The sequence below is a fragment of the Podarcis filfolensis genome (assembly GCF_964270895.1).
Source record: "Podarcis filfolensis genome assembly, chromosome: 10".
NCBI classification, from domain to species: Eukaryota; Metazoa; Chordata; class Lepidosauria; order Squamata; family Lacertidae; genus Podarcis; species Podarcis filfolensis.
Window position 1 is genome coordinate 45,176,915 of NC_139612.1, and position 26,262 is coordinate 45,203,176.

Below are 26,262 nucleotides of genomic sequence, written 5' to 3' on the forward strand. Positions count from 1 at the left end.
CTAGCAACTACATCACACTAGCTTTGCATACTTTCCCCCAGTGGTGAATAATAGCTTGCTTTGAGCAGTGTTTCGAAATGCAACCCTTTTATAATTTTGTTAGAAGAAACAAGCATTGTCATGTTCAATGTGTATTGTGTTGAAGAACCAGGGAGATGATAACCCATATGGTACCCTGAATATACTATAATGTACCATCAAGAAAAACATCTTCAGGGTGGGTGGCATGGACAGGGGGAGAAGGGGCTTTCCTAGCCACCTTGGGAGTTCTCACATAGCTAAAGTAAGTTATTTTGGGTGTTGCTGAATTCCCAGTTCATTTCGATTCCAGTATGGATTTGAGCTCTCCTCCTCCAATATATAACAAACAAAGATATCAAGGGGATTCACATCTTCCTGCTAAATAATGCTTGTAGTTTGCCCAGCCTGCACAGATATCTGAGAGTAGGCAAGTAGGTTTGACAAGTGTCCATCTGTCTGGTTTCCTTGGTATCCAGTAAAGCTCAATCAGATTCTAGAACCCTTGAATTTCTCTGATACCAGAATAACAATGTGCTATTGTGATAAGCCAAGATGCCATTTCTCAATAAAAATAGCTGCCTCCAAACCTAGGTAAAATGTGTGTGCACAATTATTTACATGACTGAGGAGATACTAAAGATAAAAATAATAAACTATCAATAGTTTATTGCTGCAAGACTGTGTAAATAGTGAGTATGAATTCCTGAAGGGAAAATGCACAGCCAAGAAATTATAGTTAACAACTGCATTTTATAGACCAAATCAACAAACAAAAATAAATTGACAAGGAGTCACAGGATTAAATGCTTAGCAGCCAAACACATTTATTAGTCTTTCTTTTTCCAGGAACCCAAAAATATTTTGTAGTTATAATGTAAGCAACTGAGTTGCACATAATACAATCATATCTTAAAAAACAAAAACAAAATAAAAACAAAAGCTGCTTAAAAGCAAAAAAACAAAAACCTTCAGAAAACGTAATATGTATTACACCATCTCTCAATTTCAATGAAATGACGACGACTTAATTCCTTATTACTCTCAACTTGTCACACTCCAATAAAACATCACCCTTTTGTTGGTTTGAAATCCAGCATGAGAAATACAGTACCTGCTATGGCAAAATACACATAAATGCAACATTTCAGCTTATTTGTACATTAGTAGAGTTTAAACATTTTATTGTCTTTTTAAGTGAAACAGTGATTTTAAGTACCACTATACTAAAATAAAAATAGAGAAGAGAGGGAGAAGGGGAGGGCAGCATGCCATGCAAGAGCACATAAAGTGCTGTGTTTCTGTGTCCATGTGAATTCCTAGGATAGAAAGTAAGCTGAAATAAAAGCACTATGGGGGAGGGGAGAGAACTAAGCAAACTCTAGTATGAAAACATATTGTGCCTTTTCCTATTTTCCACTATTCCACCCTTCTTGGATGCCCAACTGACAAATAGAGATGGGTACGTTATTTCAAGTATAAGGAAAAAATACTAATAGGTATCTTTGCAAAGAGCCTCAATACATGTATCCACTATTATGCCTGCTTGGGGGAAGGGACAGTGTTTCAGGCAATAGCATTTCAGCTGTACCTTCGTATTACCTATTTATGTGCAAAGTAGAAAAGCTGCCTTTTCTAATCAAGATGTTTTGGACATAAAATATTGTTTACTTCACAAATAAGGCTAGGTGGAGTTAAACTTCTTTCATTTTCCGTTAAGACATTTTCCACTACATGGCTTGCTCACCAGAAATGAAGCATAATTCACTAAGTTGGATATCCACAATTGGTCATTTTCCTGATCAGTTCTTTGTAAACATAGCCCCAGAGGAGCTCTGAAATTAAAGCAGCATTTCAAGTCTCTGTCTAACCAGTGGATGCTAAAGTAGTTCTAAACTCCACTGCTTTTTTCATCCCTCCCTCAAAAAAAAAAGTTTGTTTTAAAGAAAGCAGTGCATATGTATTAGCAGAGCAAAGCTGCTGTTTGTTTTTGTTAGGTGATCTCCACTTCAGTTTTCTTGCCCCAACTAGTGGAAGGTGGAATCTTGAGTGAGCAATCGTATATGTATGCATGTATCTACACACACACACGAAAACAAACAGAGAGATACAGATACAAATACACCTGAATCTTGTTGAATTTGATCACCGTAGAACTTTTAATCACGTAACAGTTGTGGACAGAGCTGCTCCTTGGGGAGTAAAGGATGAAAAAGATTAAGGGAGTGTCCAACATGGAGACTTCAAATATAGAATGGAACCAAATCTTAGGTTTTCCAAGATCCGAATGCTGGGCTCAATATGCACATCCCTGAGATGCACGTCTAAGATTGAAGAGAGAATGGTGTCCATAATAGATCAGAAAAGGGAGGAAGCAGCAAAGACTCCCTAACTATGGAATTTACCCCAAACCTCTTATTCCACCCTTCCTCCCAAAGATTTTGAGAAGGCTGTAAGGCATATTCACAAGCAGCTCTTATTAATGAACATTACTGTGTTTCCATGTTTTAATGGCATACAATGGCTTGTGTATATTGGGAATGAGGCAGCATATGTTTAACACACAAACAGGAAAGCAAGTTTGGATAGTGTCCCCATCTTTAAGCCAACTACTTGACAAATATTGTCATTTTACAGAACTCATATAAACTACACAGCAATGTCTCCTTTCCCAAATGCAGCAGATGTGCTGCCATTGTTAATCTAACAAAAAAGTCCATGTCTAATTAAAAGGGGGACATACAAAAGATGGCAAACTTTACATATTCCAATTCAAGAGGAAGTGTACTTTATTTTTAAAATGTGTCTGTTAAAAGACTGGCTTTTCTGTATGCTATATGTGGAACTCGAGGGAGATTTGTGAATAGTTCAGCTCTTTAGCTCCTTCCTTCTTGTTAAAAGTAGTTTAAAGTATTTGATGGCTTAACAAGTAAAAAATAAAATACGTTTCCTCTCCTATTTCCTCTTTGCACATCCCTGAGATGTACGTCTAAGACTGGGAAAGGAGGTAGCCTGCTAGTTACACCTCCATATAATAATACTTATAAAAAGTACTTTTTCTTTGAAGCACTTCACAAAAACCTGTAGTCAATCCTCACAAAACCCCTGTGAGGTAGGTAAGTATTATTATCCCCATTTTACAGATGGGGAAACTGAGGCAAAGGTTAAATGACTCTTGCCTAAGGCAAAAAGAGGGAAGAGTAAAGGCCAGGATTAGAACTCAGGAGTTTCAGCCTCATGATCCAGTCTTCAAACCACTAGGACAAATGTAGGAACAGTATAATCTCACTAAGTATGAAAGAGAATATACAAGGCCAGTTACGCTAAAGGTAAATATGCACCACGAGGTATTTTGAGACAAAGAGCTGGAAACTTTTCCCCTTCAACAAACAACAACAAAAAAAAGGCAATCTACCAGATAAGAATCCTGATAAGATCACATCTGCAAGGCAAGTATGCATGTGAGAATGAGCGGTCAAGGCTATTTATTATTCATTACAGTACTGTGAACACCAACAAAAAATTGCTGTGTGAGAAAAAAACACTGAATTATAGGTAGGAGAATTTCTTGGCTATGATGATGCCAAGGTGAAATGAGGCAGATACCACAGTTCACAACACCCAAGGGAGACTTGTAAAGGAAACACACCTCCATTAACATGGGAAGCAGCCTCTACATTCGGAAAGTAAGCAAGTGAAATCTTTCTCCTTTCAAAGCAGCTTCTTGCCAGCAAAAGCATCCATATAAATTTCCTCTTCTAGTCTCTATCACTCGCCTCCATTTTAATAGTGGTAGTATTAGCTCAAAGAAGTCACAGATGGTGACTAGCATGGCCGTCTTCCTTGAACAGTTCTGATGAACATTAGAAGACAAGGAATTGACTAATGCCAGTGCAGTATATATTCTACAGCAGTTCCAAGCTGGCATTGCTATTTTATGTTTCATCTGCGATGGGAATTGGTAGAAACTTTTAGGACAGAGTTTTGGAAATGCATGCAAGGAAAAGCCACATTGTAATTCTCCTGAGGAACAAGGGCAGTTGTAAAGGAGAACAAGTTGTAGAGTAAATCCTTAAAGACAGTGCATGAGGTGCCATTTCCTGAGGTTGAACAAATGGAGGAGGTGCTATGTAGATAAATTCTCTCCTTGGGCTGCTTTGTGTCACGCTGATCCTGGTCTAACACTGCATGGCAAGAAAGCACAGTCCTGTGAAACAGGCAGACATTACTTCATTTCTGAAGTTGATTTTAATTCCCTCCAAAAACAAATCTGCCTGGCAATCAAATAAGTCAACTTCTCTGAAGAGATGGGTTCCATTAAGTCCTCCCATGACATGAACCTCTTTCCTCCTACATCAGTGTTGGAATTCAATGGACACAGAAACATTTTTAACAGTTTCGCAGGACTCTCTTTTCCTCCCCCAAACCATCTCTTGCTGAATGCATAGTTTACAATTCACTTACAAGAAAAAGAAGCAATGCTGACCACATATGGGACCTTTTTTTTGTTTGAAAAAGAAACAACCTCTTCTTAAAGTTCAGTATCAAAATTCACATTTGCATAATAATACATTTCAAGGCCATTAGAGAGGAATGAGAGCGAAGCAAGAAAGCTGCAGCATCTCTCCTCCCTTTGTCTTCCTGAATGGAGATGAAGAGAGCCTGCTAGAGCTTTCATTTGGGAAGGTTGCTGAGAGGTGCTACAGCAGCTCTTGATTTTGTACACCTTGCATTTGAGGTGGGGAGAAGAAGAGGTGGAATATATATGAAAAAAACAAATGAAAGTAGACACTGCAGATTCCCATGTTTAGCTACAAACAGCTTCAAAGAAACAAAGAATTACTTTTTGATTAAAAAACAACACTTCTTCCTCACCATTTCAAAAACATCTTATTTTATTGTGTAATACCCTGTTCATTTAAATGGCAACAATAAGTGTGCTAGAAGTTATAGGGTAGATTTTTTTCTTTCTATTATCAGGACACTGATAGAGGGCAAAAGTGTGCCTACACCCAAGAATGGTAGAAGCTACAAAATACCTTCTTCTCTACATGCATAAATGTGTCTCAAACATCACTGCGTTTCATTTTCCAGTGCTTAAAAAAAAAAAAAAGTTAAAGCAAGCCACATACACAAATGTAATAGGTACATAATACATATACGAATTCAACCAGCAACGGAGCACTAGCCTAAAAATGTCAACATGTGAATTACAACCCATCCACACCTGGATGCATCTGCCACACACAACTGCATACTGCGCAGCTTAGAGACCAGCCCCAAAAGACACTGTTTGTCAAAAGGTACCAGCAGGCTGGAATCTTTGCATTTGACCTTTAGAGAGAATAAACTGACTATCATCTCCCCCTGTCAAGCCCAAGTAGTCTTCTCGGACTGACAGTCACATACTCACAAAGGCACATTCAGAGATACCACATTTAACTTACTGCTTGTTCAAAACTAAAAACAAAACACAACCCTAAAAAAAACCCACAAGGGAATGTTAAGCGCTTATATCCCAAATCCCATACCTACTGACCCAGCAAGAAGCATCACAATGTATCACTTCATGAGACCCTATTCTACCTTCAGAAGGTACATATTATGTTAAGAAGTTAACGCCTCTTTTTGCATAAATGATTTTTTTTTTTCATTTTTGGCTTACACAATTTGGAATACAGCACACCCTCACTATAAAGCTCTGTTGTAAGGCTACTCCCTAAAGTAAGGCTGCTCTAACTTGGCTCCCTTTATTTCCTTTATGCCCTGCCCCTTCCCACCCAAACTTCAAAGCACTCAGCACTTAATATAAAAGGAGGGTGAGCCAGCCTGGCTGGGATAAGGAAGGAGAAGAAAAGCACTTGATATTCACAACCATGCCACAAAAATTATTATCCAGCAAGCAAAGCAATCTTTATAAGGAGGACTCAATTAACCGCTGCATTTTCTAATACAGAAAGACAATATGCATTTATTTTCTCTGATTAAAACATGGTAAGAAATGAGGAACTGTAGTTCTTTGAATGCATTAACTGGCATACTATTACCTAAGATGAGGCACTAAGCGCTTAAAAAAAAACACCACTTCTTGCTCGACACTGTTCAACTGTGTTGTTTACCCATGGAACATTTCTCCATATTCTTATTTTATTTTGCTCCATGGACAGCTAATCATATGTCAAAATATACCCACAGGCTGCCTGGCACAATGCTTTAACTTCAATAACCTGGATTTGTGTTAAAATGGATGGTTGTCAGGCTCAAGTAAAAACACATTCAAACTCTATGGCTAAAAAAAAATGCATTTAAAAAAAAGACAAGGGTATATATAACTCTAGCTATCACCACTGCCAAGTACATGAAGAAACTGGCTCTTAGTTGAGGTTGATTCTTTTGATCCTTCTATGGCCCATGTCTCTGAGAAATTTGTAAATATATGCCATACTGCACAAACTTAAGAAGCAGGTATGTTGACACTGTTCCATATCACACATTTGGTAACGTCTATGGTGCCTGTTAAATATCCTCTCAGCCATGTGAAACTGCTTATCTGTATCTGACATGGCCATGGAGAACAGTTAAAGGGCACTTAAGGTTGGTCTGACAACTGCTAGCATCTGATGAGGCCTGACAGCCAGAAGATCAGGTTAGAATTTTGTTTCCTATTGTAGCATAAGAGGGGAATAATCCTTTTAATTTGGCGACTGTTTGCATACATTTTAGCAATGTTCTGAAGGAGGATAAAAGCTATCTCCAGCACAAAATTTGTTTGTTTTACTCCTTTCACCCATCCTTAAGAGCACTACAGAATTTTCTTAGAAATTTACTAATTCGTAACAGATCAAAACTGTATGACCAAATTGTATGGATCAGAGTCAATATATACTTTTTTAAAAATCAGCAAAGTTTTAAACCTCTGAGAGGGATTGCTACATAGGAAAATCTGCAAAATATTATTGGAATAAAGAATAAACAACATTACATCTTTGCTGATTAAGCCTTGTATTCAACAGGTATAACTGTTACTACCAAATCATCCATCTACATAATGCTCCCAATATCATTAGCATATCATAACATGGAGACTAATCAGCATTCAAATGAACAGCTGTAGCTTTGTGGAAAATTAGGGAAACCAGTAATATAGATTTTATCCATCTTCCTTCAGTCAGTATCCCTCCAATCAATGCATGCCTCGGAAAGCATGTATTCATTTCAGAATGCATCATTTTAACTGCATTTTGGGTAGCATTTGTATTATATGCAGAGTGTTTTTGCTGTTGCATATTTATAATGAAGGAACAATACAGCTAAACTAAACAGAACCTTCTCAGGGGAGAACAGAGTATCTCAGTTAGCCAATACTATAAAAAAATAAAGGTGAGTGATTTGAACACTACTATCTGGATGACAGTGAAGATCGGGTAACATTTGCCACGGCAGTGGAGGACAGAATAGAAAGAGGTGTTAATACTTGTTACACTTGCCAGTTCAAATGCCTGCACTGAAAATCAAACAGGAAATGTCTGTCTGTTTATATTCACTAATTTATTTTTAAAATTTTCAAAGATAAGGTGAAGAGTTTTGCTTTGGCTAAGTGGCAGAGGGAAAACATGCTTTTAACATATTCCTTTACAAAGGGAACCCAAGAGTGAAGGAAAAGCTCACTCTACCCACTTTATACGGGTGCACTGGAAAAGACTGCAACCTTCCCAGAATGGTTCGGCATGTCATAATAAGCAGCTTTCTGGGAATAGTACTATTATAGGAAAGGTGTTATCGCAAGAGCCATCCAATTAGATGCTGGTTCTGGCAGTAGGTTCATATAGGCCATATATTAAAAGAGTGAATAGAACCAAAATAGGGATATTTTTTAAGTTGGGCATGTGCATTTAAAATATACAACTAAAAAGGAGGACAAAACATTGATATGGACTGTTTCTCCTTTTCATGGAGGGAGCAACTTTATAAAACGAAAAATTTGACACGTGGCTTCAAGCTGCGCAGGGTGCTCTGGCAATCTGAAGAGGTCTCCAACACCCCATGAGACCTCTTGCCTTTTTGTGTGTGTGTGTAGAACATACATGAAAATATAGTAACACCACCCACAAAACAGCTGCAGAAAACATTTTCTCAAGTATAGTTTAGTGCTTAGTTCCCAAAAGTATCATCCTCACTGGCCAGAGAACATAGCAGATTCAAAACAGAAAAGGTGTTTGGAAACCTGTATTGCTATGGTCCAAAGGGCTGATTAAACATTCCAGGTATTCATCAGGGATGGAAGGTTGCCAAGATTGATATTTTAGTTCACTTCTTCAAAAATATGACAAACTTCAATATGCATAGGTTGAAATGTTGAGAGGTAAAGGATGCTTTAAATATGACAGAGTTACACATTTACCTTTCTACCTTCTTCAGCAGTTGTCAGCCAAGTAACAGGCTTTTGTAATTTTCCACTTAAAAAAAATTATAGGGGGAAATAAGTCAAAGCCTCTGATAAAGCATTCAGATAAATAACTTCCTTTAAAAAAACAAAAGGGGGCTCCTCTCACTGGCCTATCACACTAGGAATCAGTTGATGCATTTTTTTTCAAGGTGCAATTTGGGAAACAATGCAACACACAACTAAAGAACACACAACTGATGTCACAGAAAACCAGGCATTACTTCACACTTCTATTTGAAGAGTAGTTCAAAACAAGAAAGTAGTAATGCATGAAAATTGCCCTTAGATTTCAAAGAAAAATGTTTACATGTATGTTATTTTATATGTAACTCTTTGCACGGCAGGCCTTTGAGGCTTCTATTCAGCATGCTCAGAGAAATGCTTTTTGTTTTAGAAAAATGGGTTCATTTGTTTCCTTGGAGTGACTAGACTGCATATGTCTTTTGTAGGACGCAAGGATGTATTACAAAGGCACTAAAGCGGCTTGTTATTTTCATTCTAACAAAAATGCTTCAAGCACATTAAGTCCTTCTCTCTTTGTGCTGGAAGCTCTGAGCTATCCATCTCAGGAAAAAGCTGCAGGAAACTGGTTCTTAAGAATGGGAGTCCCAGTAGCTGGCAGCAGCAGTTAATATATCTTACCTCCAACCCACTTCCCAAAATTTCTCATTTACACATCTCTGGTTGATAAATGGAAAAAGCAAACAAAAAAAATCTTCAAAATGATTAAAATACACCAAGCCATTTCCCCCAGGTACACTTCACTGATTTCTCCCACATTCTTCTTTCCCTATTTTCTGTTTTAAAATTAGTAAAAGTTAAAACAGCTCCATTACTGGGTCACAATAAAGATCTGCATCTCTGAAGCACTATCAATCTAAAAGTGGTTTCAAGAAGCACCATCCTGTACTCCCAGCAATTCTTCTTAACTGTGGTTGACGGATTTAGTCAAATCAAAATGCATTTTTTTACTCTTTTTTTACTTTTTATTTTAAAAAGGTGCTTGGAGGAAGATTTTATGTTCACTGTGAAACAACTAGATGATTATACTTTCATTCATACGCAATCCTCTTCCCCACTCATCTGCACATGCACTTCCACTTGAGACTAAGCTCTAAAAGTATAAATCTTTTCACAACTTGGACTTTTAAGAATACAATGAATTTGTGTTGCTGCTACTGAGAATTCTTTTGTAATCAATTTGTACTTTAAAATTTTTTTGATCCCCAGTTCTGACAATTGGAGTTTGTATTAGTTAGATTTTGTTTTTCAAATTTTTTGCTTTTTGTAAAGAAAAAAACTTTTAAACTTTTTGAAGATTCAGGAACTTGTAAAAGTTTACGAAAGAAACAACCATCTATCTAGGATAAGGTAAAGGTTAAATAAACCATCTTCGAAAACTGGCTTCCTACCCTAGAATTCCTGAGAATGCTTGCAAATTTAAAGCAGGAAAATAAATGTTAAAACACAAAAACACTGTTAAATGCTCCCAGAGTTAGTCTTCATCTTATATATATATATATATTTATATATGCACACGCACTTTTTGGTCTTTTTTTAAAAAGTTTTTAATTTTTTCCCTTTAAGCTTGTGATGGAAGAACATTTTAGCTTTTCATTTTTTAAATATGTCATATCCCTCATTATGTCTTGTAAACAAGAGGGGCTCTAGCACCCGGCTTTCACCGTAGTATCGTAATGAACTCAACAAATCCAAAGTGCAGGCAAAGGGACCGTAGGGCAGGTTGGGAGAGAGTGATAACACAGTAGTGAACCTGCTTGTGTGTCAAGTCACATATTGGAGCACATAGCTGTTTTCTAGGCCATGAGGTGCAGTATTCCGATGTCCTCCCAGCTCAGAGCTTTTTTTTATTATAGTTTGTCCTGCATGCTTTCAACACTGAGGCCCCAGAGACAAATACAGCTGTTTAGGAGCAGGCATGTGTAGGGGCTGCAAGGGAAACTTAACTGGCAGGAATGGGGGGGAACATTTTGCTTCAACTTACAAGATACAATGACAAAGGGAGAAATAGGGAAACACTTAAAAGATCCACATATGCTGCAGATTCTGAAGGTTAAATACACAACACCTGTCTATGTTTACCACTCAACTTCACAGCAAAATAACAGGCAGATGTAAATGCAGTAATCCCCTTATTTAGTCTTCCTGTGAAACCGAGTTCATGTACAGAATTCACAACTCCTCCCTTTCTACATAAATGTGAGGAATTTTTTTGCTTTAATTTTGCTATCAATACTTATATAGCAGACACCACTGATTTTTTTTTTAAAAAATGAAACTGCTGAAGGAGAAAGAATCTTCTGTTGTGATCCTGTACATTATGATCTGCTACTTCCAAGTACCGGAGTTATGTAGGTATTTGCTGGTACAGAATATTGCAGCACTTTTGTTATTCAGTATAATGCAGAGCTAGCAAAAATCCAGAGCTAAGTTCTAACACTTCAAAGAATAATGCCTCCTTCTCCCTGTTCTTATCCTGTCTGCCCATCTTCAAAATTGCTTTGTGTAAAGGCAATGTTTGCTACGGCTTTCTTCACAACAAGCAATTCTGTCCCAGTGCACACACTGGCTATCTTCTGAATTAAGTATAGGTCTCCCCTATCCTGCCCAGAGTACTACTACACTGTTGTTTAAAAAAATAAAACAACAACAACATCAACAACAACATCAACAACATACAACCTTTCTTTAAATACCGACAATAAAAAGCAACAGTACAGGGAAAAGTAAAAATAATAAAGGTGCAATACTTTATAAACAAAAGAAGTCTTTGCTAGTTATATGCCTGCCTAAGCAAAGCCTAAGCAAGACATACACAGGAAATACACAGAGAAAAAATGCTCAAAGTACACACTGGTTTAAGAACATTCGTAAGTAAACGTTTCTGTCAGTGATGGTCTGGTGCTGTAATACACCTAGGCCTGGCACAGGTAACGCTCACTATGGAGAAAGGAGAACAAAAGTTGCTGCATGTGCTTTCACAATACAAGATAGGCCAGCAAACTACTGACATTTTAGTTTTGTCACAAACAGCAGACCACTTAAGAAAATACAGTTAGGCCTGAATTTTGGTGGATTTTCCATGAAAGGATAAGAACCTTAGTATGCAGACTTGAGGAATAGCTACAGGATTTGGTTCTTAAGGACTGCAGAAGCTTCAACTATTACATAGGTCTTTGTCACAAAGAAATGTGATGCCCATTACCCCCTGGTGTCCCCCAAAAGGTGAAAGGCCTTGTCATAAAAAGTAAGCTTGGGTTCACTCAAAAAGTCTCATTAGAGACACAAATACACTTCTAGGCAAAACAGATCACCCCCCTCCCCACCCATAAAACCCTGAACTCCCACACTTGCACCCCCTCACCAAATCCTTAGGATATGGCAGTGTTTTGCTCTATGACAGGGTCAGAACAAGATCTGTACTGCGCTGAATACCCTGCTAAAATAAAAATACCACCGACAGATTTTAACACAGGTCAATTTGATTTTGCACCAGTCACAGGCACCATCATTATTCAGTTTAAGAGTCTAGCCAGGTAGGTTGCTGACCAACAGCAATGCAGCTTTCCAAGACAAAAATGCGCACACACGCACACAATCATGCTCACATACACGCTCTCACAGAAACACACACACACGGGGCAGTTACATGTGCCAGAACATACTGGTATATATCAACCAGCCAATCACAAAGTGTTTTTTTTCCTTTTTTTGTTTTTTAAAGTGAGGCTCCGTCAAGTCTTCCCCTCCCACCCCACCCCCAATTCTTTTGAACCCTGCCCCTTCCCGACATAGTAGACCTAAGGACGGAAACACACCCAGTGCAAACAAAGTTAAAAAGCTATTTTTCAGTATATATGTTTCGTAGCAACAACTTCCGTATAACATGAAAAAGTGAAAAACTAGAAACTAATTTTTTTAAATTTTTGTGTTTAGATTTGAATGGTATGTGTACTTGCTTCACATTGTCTTTCTAAGTTGGCGCTCATGATTCAAGTATTTCAAGAGTGATATGTTCTCTTTTTGGATTCATATTCCAAACGAAAAAACTGAAGTTATAAGGGAGGCAACTATGTGCTCAGACAGTCCTGTCAATGACCCACCTTTTTTTCTCTCTCCATTTTCTTTTTTCCTTTTAAAATGTATTTATTGCAAGTTGAAAAAAAAGAAAAGGTCAAGTTAGTGCTGCTGCTGTTCCAAAAAAGGTCACGAGGTCAGAGTTGAAAGTTTTAAGTTCAGATTGAATCCGACCCTCCGCCTAGAAGGTCTCCAGGTAGTAAGGGAGCAGGGCTTCCCATCCTGTGGGGATCTTCTACACTCTGAACCCCCCACAAGCTTGAAGAGTAATTTGGGGAGGCCCATAATGAAGCACCAGCAAGGTCACCCCCACTGCTGCTGCCACCACCGCTGCTCCACTGCCCAAGCCCTGTTGACCCACCAAAAAGATTCAAAGCAGGTCCCACTGGATCTGTCTGATTCTGTCCTGTCTCTAGAGACTGCCAGCCTGCTGCAGGTGTGCTGGGTGTTGCTGCAGGTGTAGAAGGCTGAGCTTGTGCCAGAAAGCGACTAACCTCCTCGTCTGTGGCAAACTCAGCCAAGATGGTAGTGTTTCCCAAAACACACCTAAAAAAATAGGGTAGAATGAACAGAAACAAAAGTTAACAGGAAAAAATATCCCAGAAACATGAGCCAAACCCACAGCTTAACATTGCAAAGTATATATATATATATATGAGGGCACTATATAAATATTCTGCCGCTGACACTAATTTTCTTTGTTGAACACACACACACACACACACACACACACACACATATATATATATATATATATATATATATATATATATATATGAGAGTGTTCAACAAAGAAAATTAGTGTCAGCGGCAGAATATTTATATAGTGCCCTCATCCTTACTACATTTGTTTTCCAGAATTAATATTGTTTTCTTTTACTTTAAAAGAAAAAAAATTGGTTTAAGCATGTATGCATATTTTTGCAAAAGTTTTTCCAAATTTGGAAGCTGATATACAAACGAGATTCCGGAGAATAGTGGTAAGAGTCGCAAATATTCATACTGGGGCCCTAACATTTGTCCAAATATCAGCATACTTTTGCAAGGCAAGAAAGACCCAGTTTGTAGCCCATTACAAACAGTCATGGTCACCTCACAAATGTGCAAGTCCACTGCTTTCCCCAAGAGCCCACAAACTTATGGCAGCAACAAAATTTGCGTGTTCTTCGTGTACAAAAAAACCTGCAAATGTAAATGCTGTCATGAAACATGCACCAAAAATATTTCTTCTTTGAGGACGAAAACAAGAATGGATATACCAACCAAAATTTTTGGTTAAGAAAGCCACTTACAAGCAAGAAACATAAATTTCATGCTTCTCACATAATCCTTCAAAACTCCCTGAGGGGAGAGGCAGCGCAAGCATCCTGTTGAGCTGTTACCATCCAGCTGCCAGAGGTGGCCCCTACCCCAGCAGACAGCCCTCTTCCCCAGAGTGAGGGGAGAAGAAACAAATTAAGCTGAAACTCATGAGCACAGGGCAAAAGAAGCGCACAGAAGATAAGGAAAAGCTAGTAAAGAACATGCCTGCCCAGAATAGAAGCGGTGCAAATGTGAAACTTCAGAGGTGTATAGCTAGATCTCATCCACCTGGGGTAACTGAACTAACTACAACCATGCCTCTTCCAAATGTTTCCCTTTTTATTTACATATGGGAAACCAAGATTTGATTTTATCAAACCAGGATCAAATGGTGCTTTGATATACTAGTTTATTAATTCATTAACTATGGTTAAATAAACCAATTTCCTGTATTCAGATGAAAATGGAAGCTGCAGTTTTTTCAAAAAGTGACAGAGCTTTAAATTTCCCTTGCCCCTTCCCATTCAAAGTAGAGAGAAGGAAGAGCAGAGGGAGCATATAAATCTGAGGCTTGCTGTAGTTCAAGTAAGTCACAACAAACTATGCTTTGCCATGCCTCAATCGGGTCATAATCAAAGCTTTGACTTATCTAATCTCTTCTCTATTCTCACTCAAATAGTTAACCAAACTGAAATGTAATTGGATACAGTAATGAGAATACTAATTGAACATCCTTTTGAGATCCATATTAAAATATTTTAAGTTAACAGAAAGATTTCAAAAGCTTTTAAAGAGAATACTAATTTAGCTTTTAAAAAGAGGCACACCATTACCTGAAATATTTTTGTTTGCTTTTTCAGTTTGCCAAACTAGTGGAAGGCCACAAAATGGACTTTGCCTGGAGGTGAGAACAGTTCAGCCAGATAACAGAATATGCCGCTAGCTTCTAGATACTGCGTAAGAGAATGGACCATCTAGTCTAGCATACCTGGTGTCCGTGCTTCTCCCCTGGGCTCCCCTGTCCAGGGAAAGGTGAAGACTAAAGGAGAAACTCCAGTGCCAGCCAGAAATGGCACACACAAGCTCCTTTTGCTGCCGCACAAGTCAACTGTGAAACAGGGAACTGTTGCTGTTGCACTACTGCACAAATCAGTTGTCCAGCCTCTATTTCACTGCGTAGAGCATTTGAGCTCTTTGGGGCAGCAGAAGCCGCCTGGGTGCCTTCCTGTGGGCTCTGGGGGAGAGCCTCCTCATGAAAAATACAGAGCTCTTCCTCAGAACTGGCCAAGTCTGCCTCCTTGGCCAGGGAGGCAAAAGGAGAGGAGGGAGGGCATTAAAGAAAATTACAAGGAAAAAGAAATTAAATAAGAAATGGAAAAATGCAAGATAAAAGAAAATAAATGAGAATGGGAAAATGTGCTGGGTCAGGAGCCTTCAGCACTAGAGACCTGTCTGACCAACGTGAGAGGCAAGGCCGGTCTGGCAAAAGTGGGGATGGCGCCTCCCTCAGCCAAGCATCCTTAACTGACCCTGCCTGTCCAGCCCGATGGGAGGAACCATCCCAGTGTAAGCACTGCCCCTCCAGGAGCCCCTGGGGAAAAAACTCTTTAATGCCATTTCAAATCTGGGCACTAGGCAAACAAAACACATTGCTGGGCTACCTCTTGCACACAAGACTTCCATCTACTGACAAAATGAGGTTGCAAGTGGTCAGGAAAAGTTGTTGGTGTAACTCACATGTGCAGTGCAGTCTGGGCCTTGGCTGCCTCCTGCTTGGTGCTGTATCGGATAAGGGCGGTGCCTTGGGTCAGGTTGAGATGGAATGTCAGCAGTGGACCATGCTGCATGCAGATGGTCCTCAAAGTTGACCCATCAATCTTGTGAAGAACAGATTGGAAGAACAAAGACAAACAGCAGGTTTATGGGGGGGAGGTAAGTATTTTCATTTGTAAATATACCTGAAATAGTATTGTTAATATGCAAACCAAAAATATCAGGCAATTACTGTAAATGCCACAAGAGAAAGAAACTAAGCTCAAAATACAGTGGTACCTCTAGTTATGGGCTCGATCTGGCGTTTGCACCCTGAAAAGTCTGTAACTAGAGTGCCGCTTCTGCACATGTGCTAAGTGTGCAGAACGCTTCTGTGCACGCATGCGGGGCAAAACCCTGAAGTATACGCTTCTGGGTTTGCCACGTTCGCAAGCTGAAGAGACGCAACATGAACCTAATGCAACACGAGGTATGACTGCACTGAGAAAGCAGGGTGTCTCAGCAGACACAAACAAAAGTTGAAGGAACCTTACAGGCCTTTGTTTTTGGCAGCAGTGCTGGAAACATTCTGTGGTTTCGCTATGAAAACATAAGAAAGAAAACTAGCCATTCTGCCTAGCATCCTGAAGACTGGGAGTTTTGTAAAAAACGACAACACTATATTTTGCATTCACAAAATTGCTTACTTTCCTAACTAAAACAAGCACTGCAATTAATTCACAATCCAATAAAAAAAATAAGCTGAAAATGTGGTTTACAATAGGTCTCTCATGTCCTAAACACACTGTCATACTAGTTAGCTTGTGTTGCTACATAAATACAATATTTATTTAAAACAATCAACAATTCAGAATAGTCTTGTTTCAGTAATAAAAAGGAAGCAGAAGACAGAAATACCTGCGGAGTGAGATTGTGAAGAACCAGCCAGTAGCTGGGACGAACAGATCCACCATCACTCCAGGTAGAGGCTGCAAATGATTAAACAGTAAGCAGGATACATTTGGATGAGACCTACTTCAAAATTTATCTTAAACAGAAAACCAGAATGAATTCTGTGCTTTATAGAAACCATTTCACTTGCCACATTTAACATGAAAGACAGGGTTGTTCAAGTGGTCACTGGTGCAGCTACACATATGGATTCTGCAGTTGCACAAAGTAACATTCAGAACTTTCAAAAGATAAGAGCACACTCAAAGGAGTATGGCTTCTACCTTCCCAACAATTTCCTGTTGCGGCAGCTATATAAAGAAACATGAGACGGAGAGCAGGTCAAAATGACATTTGCAGTTATAGTATCAGGTGGAACTATAGCTGCTGAGGATCAAACCATGACAGGAATGCAGAACTGAGAAGACAAGATGAGATGTTTTGCCTAGGAGTTGACCCCTGGCTGGAACACATACAGGAATCAACACTAAAGAGGACGCATTCTCAGATGGGTGGATGACAGTTCTCAAGGCCATTGGCCCCAGAATCTAGGTTGAACTGCCGTGTCAGCAGCCACCCAAATAAGGCAGGAGGGGAGAACCTTTTTCAGTCAAAGGAGGACATTTCCTTCTCGGCAATCTTCCAAGGGCCACATAACAGTGGGGGTGGAGCCAGAGGCAAAAGTGGATGGAGCAACAAATGCAAATTTTTAGCTTTTGTACACTGATCTAGTTTCTACACACACTCACATAATTCTGTTTATCCTCCCTCCAGAAATTCAAGTGACATTAGCAGAGTTTAAGGACATATTGCAGCCTGGCAAAAACATTTGGGGTGTTAAGCACAACCAGTGAAGGTTACTGCCTGGGGAAGGTTCCAAGGGAAAGACAGAAAGGCCTGGAGTGCAGAAATCAACCCCTGGGGCTGAGGTGCCTCAATCCAACAATAAGGTTTCAAGCTCAGCCAGAGGACAGGAGAGTCATAAACCTCTACAAAAATCAAAAAGAGCACATGGGGTGATGTGTTGGAGACAAGTAAGACTTTGCCACAGTGATACAGAAGCTCAATGATGTGAATGCAAAGTGTAAAAGCAACTTAGTCTGAGTGGATGCAATAAGTAGACAGCTATCTATCTATGGGAAGATCAAAATCCCTTACTGACAGAAGTGTGCAATGATGACAGTTCTAAATAGCTCTAAAACTTTGCAATCCTATAGAGAAGCTGCATTCACTCAGAGCAAAGTGAGGCAAACAGCAAAGTTTTGGCTGAAAGGCTATATGAAAGTAAGCATCTTCCAAATCTGTGGATGTGGACCAAGTTGACATGAAAGATGTTTGCTTTCACTTAAAAGAATTTGACAAGGGTTACCATACTGCACATCTTTGGACTTATGACACATCCTGAAGGTCCAGAAGTGGCCAAAGACCTCAGTCTTCTGGGGGATAGAAAAATGCTTTAAAAAATGCTAAATGCACAAGGCATTGAGTACCAGTTTATCTCTTTTCAGAGGAAGATTTTGGTATTTTCCTCTAAAAGGGACTGAAGTTTAGAAAAACACATTTGGGTGTCATGGACTGGATGTTGAGTGGTGGGAGGAACCAGCTGGAGAACCTCCAAGACTCAGAGCCCAGGGATTGGTGGTGGGATGATGATGAGTGGTCAGAGGGAGCATACAGGAAGGAGGTGTCAGAAGCTGAAGAGGAAACAGGGCTTAGTGAGCAAGAAAGAGTTTGTGGCAGAGAGCAGTCCAGAATCAGAGGCAAAAGGGAAGGCTGGAGAGGTTAACAGCCATGGTCAATGTAAAGGGCAATTCAGTTCCCATAGAGGGCAGTGTAGTAAGCAAGCTAGGGAAGACCTCCATAGCACAAGTGACCTACCGGTTCAATGATACAGTCCCTGCCATTAACAACATGAGCAGAATTGAAGTGGAACAAAGTTGTGTAGCTTGTGCTGCTTTGGAGACTTTGACCTTGGCACTGAAAGCAAAGACAGCCTGCTCCAGCAACATTCCCTGTGCCTGAAACAAGTGATTTTGTGTGTCTGCCTAGTGAAACATAGACAGCTGGAACCATATGCATTACAGGTCCCTCACCAAGTTAAGGAGGTAGTCTGCTGCCACAAACTGAGCACCTCTTAAAAAGTTGCAGTTGCACCACAAGCACCCGCTTGAGAGTGAGGCATGCACTATTGCAGAATTAGCACAAAGGTTTTTTGTTTTTTTAAAAAATCCACTGTAGAGAAAAAAAGGTGAAAAAGATGAAGTGAAGGAAAAGAAGGGCCTAGCTCATATGCTCTCTCAGGGGTAAGTGAGAGTTTCTTTTGCTGCAGTGACCAGAAAAAATGGGAGCCACATTGACCTTTTTTGAGTGTGCACACTGAGGGTTGGGGGTTAGCTTTCCACCTAAACCCCTTCAAGAAAGTGCTAAATGATACTCTGTGAGGATGAAGTCTGTGGATCTGCACAGACAACATGAAGAACTGTATCTTCTTGAGCTCCCCCCCCCCCACAACTTATTCAATACATGTTGCTTGTCAACCTTCAAGGACCTCATCTGACAGGAAGGGTCTAGCTGTATCTCCCTCAGTTTCCTCAGCAGTTTCTGACAAACATCCCATAGCCCTTTTAAGAGAGAGAAATAGAACATTCTCTTTTCTCTCGTTGAGCAATTATAACATTCTCTCACCTAAAGGTCTAATCATATGCAGACTAGTAATGCTGTGGAACTTGTTCATGGGCCAAGCAATAAGAATGCTAGGAAATTCTACTCACCAGAGGCAAGCCTTGAATCCTGTGCCCCCCACCCCCTGAGTGAGCGGGGTGCTGTGCTGCTCCAGGGAGAGGATGGTTTTGGATTACTCAGACCAGGAGGTGGGCGGGGTAGCCCTGTAGTGTTTCTTGAGGAAATATTGTTTCTCCACTTGTTGGAGAGATGAGGGGGATTGGGTCCTATGGGATCTGGGGACCATGTTGATTTGTAATCACTGAACTTTGCTACAACAGAGGAAAGGAAAAGCCAATAAATTAGTGAAAGTTAATACACATAACACAGATCATCATAATTTTAGTCTGTCGAAGTATATTTGCATGTGATCCAGCTTACACGCTTTTGTGACAATATAGTACACGGATCTGAAAAAACTTCACCAGGGAGTTATTTAATACGTAAAAAAAGTTACACTGAGGAAAAAACCCAGGCAACTATCTATTGTACAAAGCATTGCTATATATGCTTATATATCTCAAGGTTTTCCATCTACAATATAAAATGTGAGCAGGGTGCATTGAGAATGGAAACCAGATACCTGAAGTGCTATGAACATTTGTGAAGGAATTGTCAGAGGCACTGTAGGGCCAGGCACCAGGTGAAGGCAGCGAGGTGTTGAGGGAAGAATTAGACCCTATGGCATAATAAGGAAAGGTAAAGAAAAATATTATAGATTAATAAAGAATTTATGTGACAACTGACATTTCTAGCAATGACAATGAATGGCAGAAACCTATTGCAGATCCATGTATTTAGTCTTAACATAAATTAAACCATAGCAACATCTGCATCTTCAAACCTTAGAATAGAATACAGAGCAGAATAGGGTTGTTTGTATTTGCCTACTGCCATTAATACAGGACAGGGACATTTCCAGGGGGAAATTTGCTAAGTGCAAACAGGGTTTTAATTCATTCTCTTGGTTCACCAATGCTTACCCTCCAGATAAGATATTTTCCTATTTTCCCCTCTAGCTAAGTCTAAAACTGCGACTAAGACTGGCTGGGGGGAAAGGGGCCTGGCAGAAGAGGTTATAAGGAAAAATAATTGGCTGTGTAGAGAGATTAACCACCCTCAATTTTGCTGATTCTCCCCTGCAAATGTATCCCAGCCCCAACTTATAATCAGCACACATGTATTTGCTGATCCAACTTGTTATTCCAGTTATAATAGTTGCAAGGTAAACAGAAATTGTATTATGTAATAAATATACCTGTGGTGTTGTCCCGCAGAAGTTGGTGATCAGTATCTACAATGGGGGATGTGGCTGTACCCCCCAGCACACTTCCTGGGGTCACATAGGGATCAGATTCAGGGTCAATGTTTGGAATACCTTTCCATGGCACTCCTGGCTGAAACTCTGAAAGATAACAATAATCATACAGTATTTCAAATGAAATATTCAAGACTTAAAGTTGTTAAATTCTTCCAACAAGTATGAGGTGTCCAAGAATGTGTGGTGTCACGTTTCTAGTTCTGGGGTCTTGGGAGATCAGTTTGAGAGTGCAGATAATGTTATTAGAGGAATCTAATTACAAATGTAAAGGCATACATGTGTTTCCTAGTCCCTTATTAGCTCTTCCATTCCTTCCTACCCTTTCAAAAATAGCAATTAAAATGTTATTCTACATTCTGATTAAAAAGCATACAAATTAATATTGCTACTATATGTGTGTATGTAGTCAATCAGTCACATTTTTATTGTCTGTAGCCAATTGCCATTACAATATAAATCACAAAAAATAAAGATGCCAATTCAAGAGTAGGCTTAAAGCACACCTATTTTCAAAATTTGGGGTGGTGGTGGTGGTGATGATGATGATGATGATGGGAAAGAGGCAACGCTTGGTGAAGTCTCAGAAATAAATAAATTGCTGTACAGTCGTACCTCATTTTGCGGCTGGGATCTGTTCCAGAGCCCCGGCTGCTAGCCAAAAAGGACGCAGGGCAAAGTGCTGAGTCTGCGTACGGAGTGGTTTGTGCTTCTGCACATGTGGCAAACCCGGAAGTAACCCATTCCGGTACTTCCGGGTTTGCTGCAGACGTTCGCCGGAATGGACGCTAGACAAGGCGGACGCTCGCAAGACGTATTACTGTATAACATTCCCAGTGGTCAAGAGTAGGGCATTACTGTTCAGTGTAGCAACTTTATCCTAACCCTAAACCTCCCCAAAAAATAAACTATACAAAATAAAAAAGTGCTTAGTTCTTGTCATTTATACAGACCAAAGAAGTTTGGTTTCTTTAAAATGGAGTTTACACCTCTGAAACAAGTTTTACACAACCTCATACAGGGAAATGGTCCAAAATCTGGGGGGGAAAACCCCTCTTACAATGAATGTTTGCACAGCACCAGTCTGCTGCGCATAGAAAGCCATTGACAGTGGTGACACATTGATCACAGTAACAAATTTTATTTTATAAGCTGGGATGTAACATTTATGAACAGTTTTCAAGGACACTGAAATTACCTGGAGGCCAACTGGCATTGCTGGATTTGCTTCCAATCTTACTTGTTGGTGGAGATTTGGCAGGTAACCAACTATCTCCAGCAGGACCTGTGTGGCTGCCCAGTGGGTCGCCAGGGATTATATCAAATTGGTTATAGGGCGATGCCCCTCGTACTTTTCCAGGGGGCACAATCGTCCCTGGAAAGCAGAGGAAAAATATTATTTTGATAAAAGGACATCATGGTAGCAGCTGAAACAGGGCTCAAACCTAACATAAAAGCAGAATGACAATTCATACCAGTTTCACTGTAACAATAAAGCCACTAGAGCAAGGGTCACCAACCTTTGAGGGCCAGTGGGCACATTTGGAATTTTGTGAAAGTGTTGTGGACGGCAGTCACAAAATGACTGCTGTGGAGGTGTGGCATAAGACAAAATGGCTGCCATGGAGGCATATAGGAGAGGACACACCAGTGCAAACAGGAACTAAGTTGGAAGAGTGAACAGTCTCTCATGCATTGTGGAATTTGGAGGGGATATTTACCAAGACCTTTCATGGGTGCTACAGGAAATACTGAAGGGCAAACTGGTGCCCAAGGGCACCACAGTGGCAACCCCTGCACTACAGTGAGAGAGAAAATAGCATATATATAATGTAAGAAAAACAAGATACAAAATTAGAGGCCTTTTTTTAAAAAAAAAGGTTACCAGAACAAAAAGCCCATTATGATTTGTTCAGATTTCTATATTACCTTTCCAAAGGCATTTGCATTGCTAACAGTTGCTTAGAACAATTAAAATACAACAATCTCACAGCAAAACAACAATACAGGAGAAGTTGCTGTCCTAGTGTTTCACTAGAGGCAAAAAGTGGCAATATAAATATACCCTGTAAAATCATTTTTGATAACGTAAGCTGGAATCTCTCACCATTTTTGTGCATATTGGCATCTTGGGAAGCTACAGATGGCAATCCATCCATCATAGAAGTCCATTGTTTAAAGCGAGATTCTGTTCCAGTTTCTTTCCCTCCTACCATGCCATAATCCATGCCACTTGAACCAAAACCTGTGAAAAACCAATGACAACTTGAGGGCCAAGGATTTCCCACCCCTGCTTTAAGCTAAACTGCTTTATAATTATGTTTTTAAACCATATAGATGGCTGAGATGATGCAAATGCTCATCACTACAACGCTGTCTTATGCTTTTGTACAAATACTTTTTGTAACATGATATCCTGCAATAAGCAAGGCTGTTTGAAAATAAAGCTAGTGAGTCAACATAACGCTGAAGTACACTCTGCAGAGAAGAACAGAAGCTAGAGTTCTATGTAGCAAGACTGATTCAGCAATTCAACTGACACAAACAACAAATCCAGTATTTGGGTTTGGTACACAGATTCTTAGCGCTTAAGAAATCAAAACAGATCACAGGGTTTTAGCTATTTACAGTACTTACCTGAACTATATCCAGAAATTTGCCCTTTGGTTGGTATATCTGAGAGACTCACATTCAGACCACCAGGTACTATGCTGTCTAAATGTTTAGGCCCAACTGGATGGGATGGAGAATGTTTCATGCCAGGTTGCCTCTGTTGTGGCTGAAAGGCATTCACCATACGGGCAATCTGCAGTTAATGAAATAAAGAAGAATTTGTTTATCTTAGTACAAACAAGTGATTATATTTTGAACAGTACATTAGTTTCAAGCAATAATAAAGCTTCAATAACATCTTCTTGGTATATTGCTAGGTTTTATTGTACACCTCACGCATACATTGCTGATTAAATATTGTACCTGCTGTTCTTGCTGTTGTCGTACTACTTGGGAAATCTTTCTTTGACTCTGTAACAGTTGTTGCTGTTGTTGTTGTTGCTGCTGCTGCTGTTGCTGGAGGATGAGTTGACAAGCCTGGAAGGCAAGTAGAGGAGGTAATGAAGGACTTTATTTATAGGCATTAACTGCTGGCAAATGAGCACTGTTCAGCAGATATGACTAGCATTGTAAGTTTTTTTTATAATAAAAGAAACTTACCATGAACGTTTTAGACTATGGATGAGCCTTCCCTTTTACATCTAATTAGAAATAGTGGGATGATCCACACCAAGCACTTAAAAGGACATCTAATGCACATTTAATGCACATGACTCACCTGCCAAAAGAGCCCTGGGAACTGCAGTTTTCCCCTCACAGAGCTATGATCCCCAGCACCCTTAACAAACGACAGTTCCCAGGATACTTTGGGAAAGTCATGTGGTTTAAATGTATGGTGTGCCTCTGCCCAGTACTTCTAGTATGAAGCTTGATTTACTGTAAAGGTAAGTACAAGTCATTGCTAGAAAGTGTCCCCTTCCCACAACTGCGTATGACTTATTTGTGCCTTTTCAACAACTAAGTATATATTTCCACAGATCTGAAGTACAACATTTTCCCAAAAAGATTAAAGCTGCAAAAACAGTCACAGGAGTATGCAAAATTCAGTCAGCTACTGTAGTAGGATAGTTACTTACAAGCTGAAATTGGGGGATCTGCGGAAGTTGGCTCAACATAGCAATCTGTTGAGGAGAAAGCTGGGGATTCATGTTGAAAAGACCTGGGTTCAGACCACTGTTAGGAAATTGCTTGAGCATGGAGGCAGAAACCTTAATAAAAAGTGCAAAAGCATACACAAGTCAAACCAGAAACTGACAGAACAACAAAGACATTTGTAGCAGGTCTGTATGCAAAAGCAAGATGTCTCTGTTGAAAACAGAAAGTGTGTGATCTTAATCATAATGAAATTGAACATCAACAAATAATGCAACAAAGGAAAAGTGAACATAAAAGAATATGGTACAAACACATATAGCAATATGTGAGTACAGAAAGGAATCAATTACTTGAGTTGGCTAGCTTTTGTTTGGCTGAAATTTTGAACAATGCACAAACATTTTGTACATTTAAAGAAAAGAGCTTGAGCTTAATATGGAACATGATTCTGGAGTTAACATATTCTATTTCAGTTTGTGGCAGGGCCCTGGTGGATGAGTAGCTTTAACAGTACATCATACAGAAATGTGTGCATGTATATGTACACACCCTCCCACACCATTTGAAATGGGGTGCAAGGAGAAGAGAATAAGAGAGACTGCAATGCACAAAGGAGGAGGAGGAAGGAGCAACTTGTTCCTCTGAGGAAGATGAGCTTTTTCTGAATGTGCAACAACATTATATAGAGCTCTGACAGAGTGAGGTTCTTGCTAGCCCCTCTTCTCCTCAGCTACATCCTTTTTACACTTTAGGATGAACTAAGGAGTGGGAGCACCATTGGTTCAGTATACATAATGTTAAAACACAGTTGATGTTTACCTATGGATTTAACATGAATTAGCAGCATCAGAAATAACAAAATGCATGTTTTGGCTTGTTGTTATGCAGACTTGGGCTCATGGTTTGTTTTCTTCAAGGGAACTATAAGTGGTACCCCAAAACCAAACCTTGGCTACCAATCATAGTTTGTTGCTCTCAACATGAAGCAGGAGAGGAGCTAAGCAGAGACCTTTGAGAAGCATGCACCAGCACACTGCTTGTTTGTGTAAAGCCATAATTAAACAAAGCTCACCTACCCACCTATTAGAAAACTTTCTAAGATAGCAATCCACACCCAACTAGGCTCTCTCCCTTACTTAGGTTCAAAGTCACACATCCCCTCTACGAGGACTTCTCCCTCTCATCAAAGAGCACCCATCAATCTCATGCCCCCACTGCACTCTCATAAATACCAATTAAAACAAACTGGAAGTGGGTGGCACTTTCACTCTTGTATGGCACATCTGGATTCCCTTGTCACAAGTTTCAAACTGAAACCAAATACTTCTAACATCAAAAAGTCAACAGCAGAAAACAACGAATGCAGATGAAGAAAAAGCTTATGCTATTAGAAAGAAGACTGCAAAAAGACACTGTACCTGCTCTTTAGCTCCTGATGAGCCATACAAAATATGTAGCTTTGGGAAACGGACTAAAGCCTCTTCCCTCCACCAGATGTCCTCAAATCCAACTCCATATGTGGAACAACAGAAGAGACTATAACAAACCATCTACAAAGAAACTTTTAAAAATTGTTTACCTGGGGAGAAAGAAACTGGGGAGGCACTTGTGCCCGGATATTAGGTGAAGGGTTTAGCGGTTGCACTGGTGGGTGCATTCCTCTCGATTGTGCTGTGCTGTTTCCAAACAGACCTTGATTGCCACCCTAAAAATGAATGAATGAAAGAAAGTCAAATCAGGTTGTGAGTATAGTTGTTTATATATGTTAGCTGGAGCCTGGGGTTAATATAACTATGAGAATTTGTAACATGCCAATGATAGTCATCCTTATTTCATCTCGATTCATTTGCCTGGCATTTTTTTCAAACACATTCCCTTCTAAGAGGTTTGATTGTATGCCATACACATTTTAAAGAGGAGAAAAGAAGGTGCAGAGAAAAGATAAGCA

General features: G+C 39.7%; 1 protein-coding gene across 22 annotated transcripts in view; it reads right to left on the reverse strand.

The window, feature by feature from the left end:
- Positions 1–820: 820 nt before the first annotated feature.
- The window catches only part of TNRC6B (trinucleotide repeat containing adaptor 6B), a 104,887-nt gene continuing 79,445 nt past the window's right edge, over positions 821–26,262 (reverse strand). For all 22 annotated transcript variants that reach the window (XM_083573718.1, XM_083573721.1, XM_083573728.1 and 19 more), the window contains 12 exons: positions 25,894–26,019; positions 24,296–24,427; positions 23,583–23,696; positions 23,244–23,412; positions 22,714–22,851; positions 21,805–21,981; positions 20,547–20,693; positions 19,872–19,967; positions 19,339–19,560; positions 16,535–16,605; positions 15,602–15,741; positions 821–13,108 (listed from right to left, as the gene is read on the reverse strand). In XM_083573718.1, coding sequence (XP_083429844.1) covers positions 12,721–13,108; positions 15,602–15,741; positions 16,535–16,605; positions 19,339–19,560; positions 19,872–19,967; positions 20,547–20,693; positions 21,805–21,981; positions 22,714–22,851; positions 23,244–23,412; positions 23,583–23,696; positions 24,296–24,427; positions 25,894–26,019 — 1,920 coding nt within the window. In that variant the 3' untranslated portion in view covers positions 821–12,720. The remainder of the gene's footprint in view (positions 13,109–15,601; positions 15,742–16,534; positions 16,606–19,338; positions 19,561–19,871; positions 19,968–20,546; positions 20,694–21,804; positions 21,982–22,713; positions 22,852–23,243; positions 23,413–23,582; positions 23,697–24,295; positions 24,428–25,893; positions 26,020–26,262) is intronic.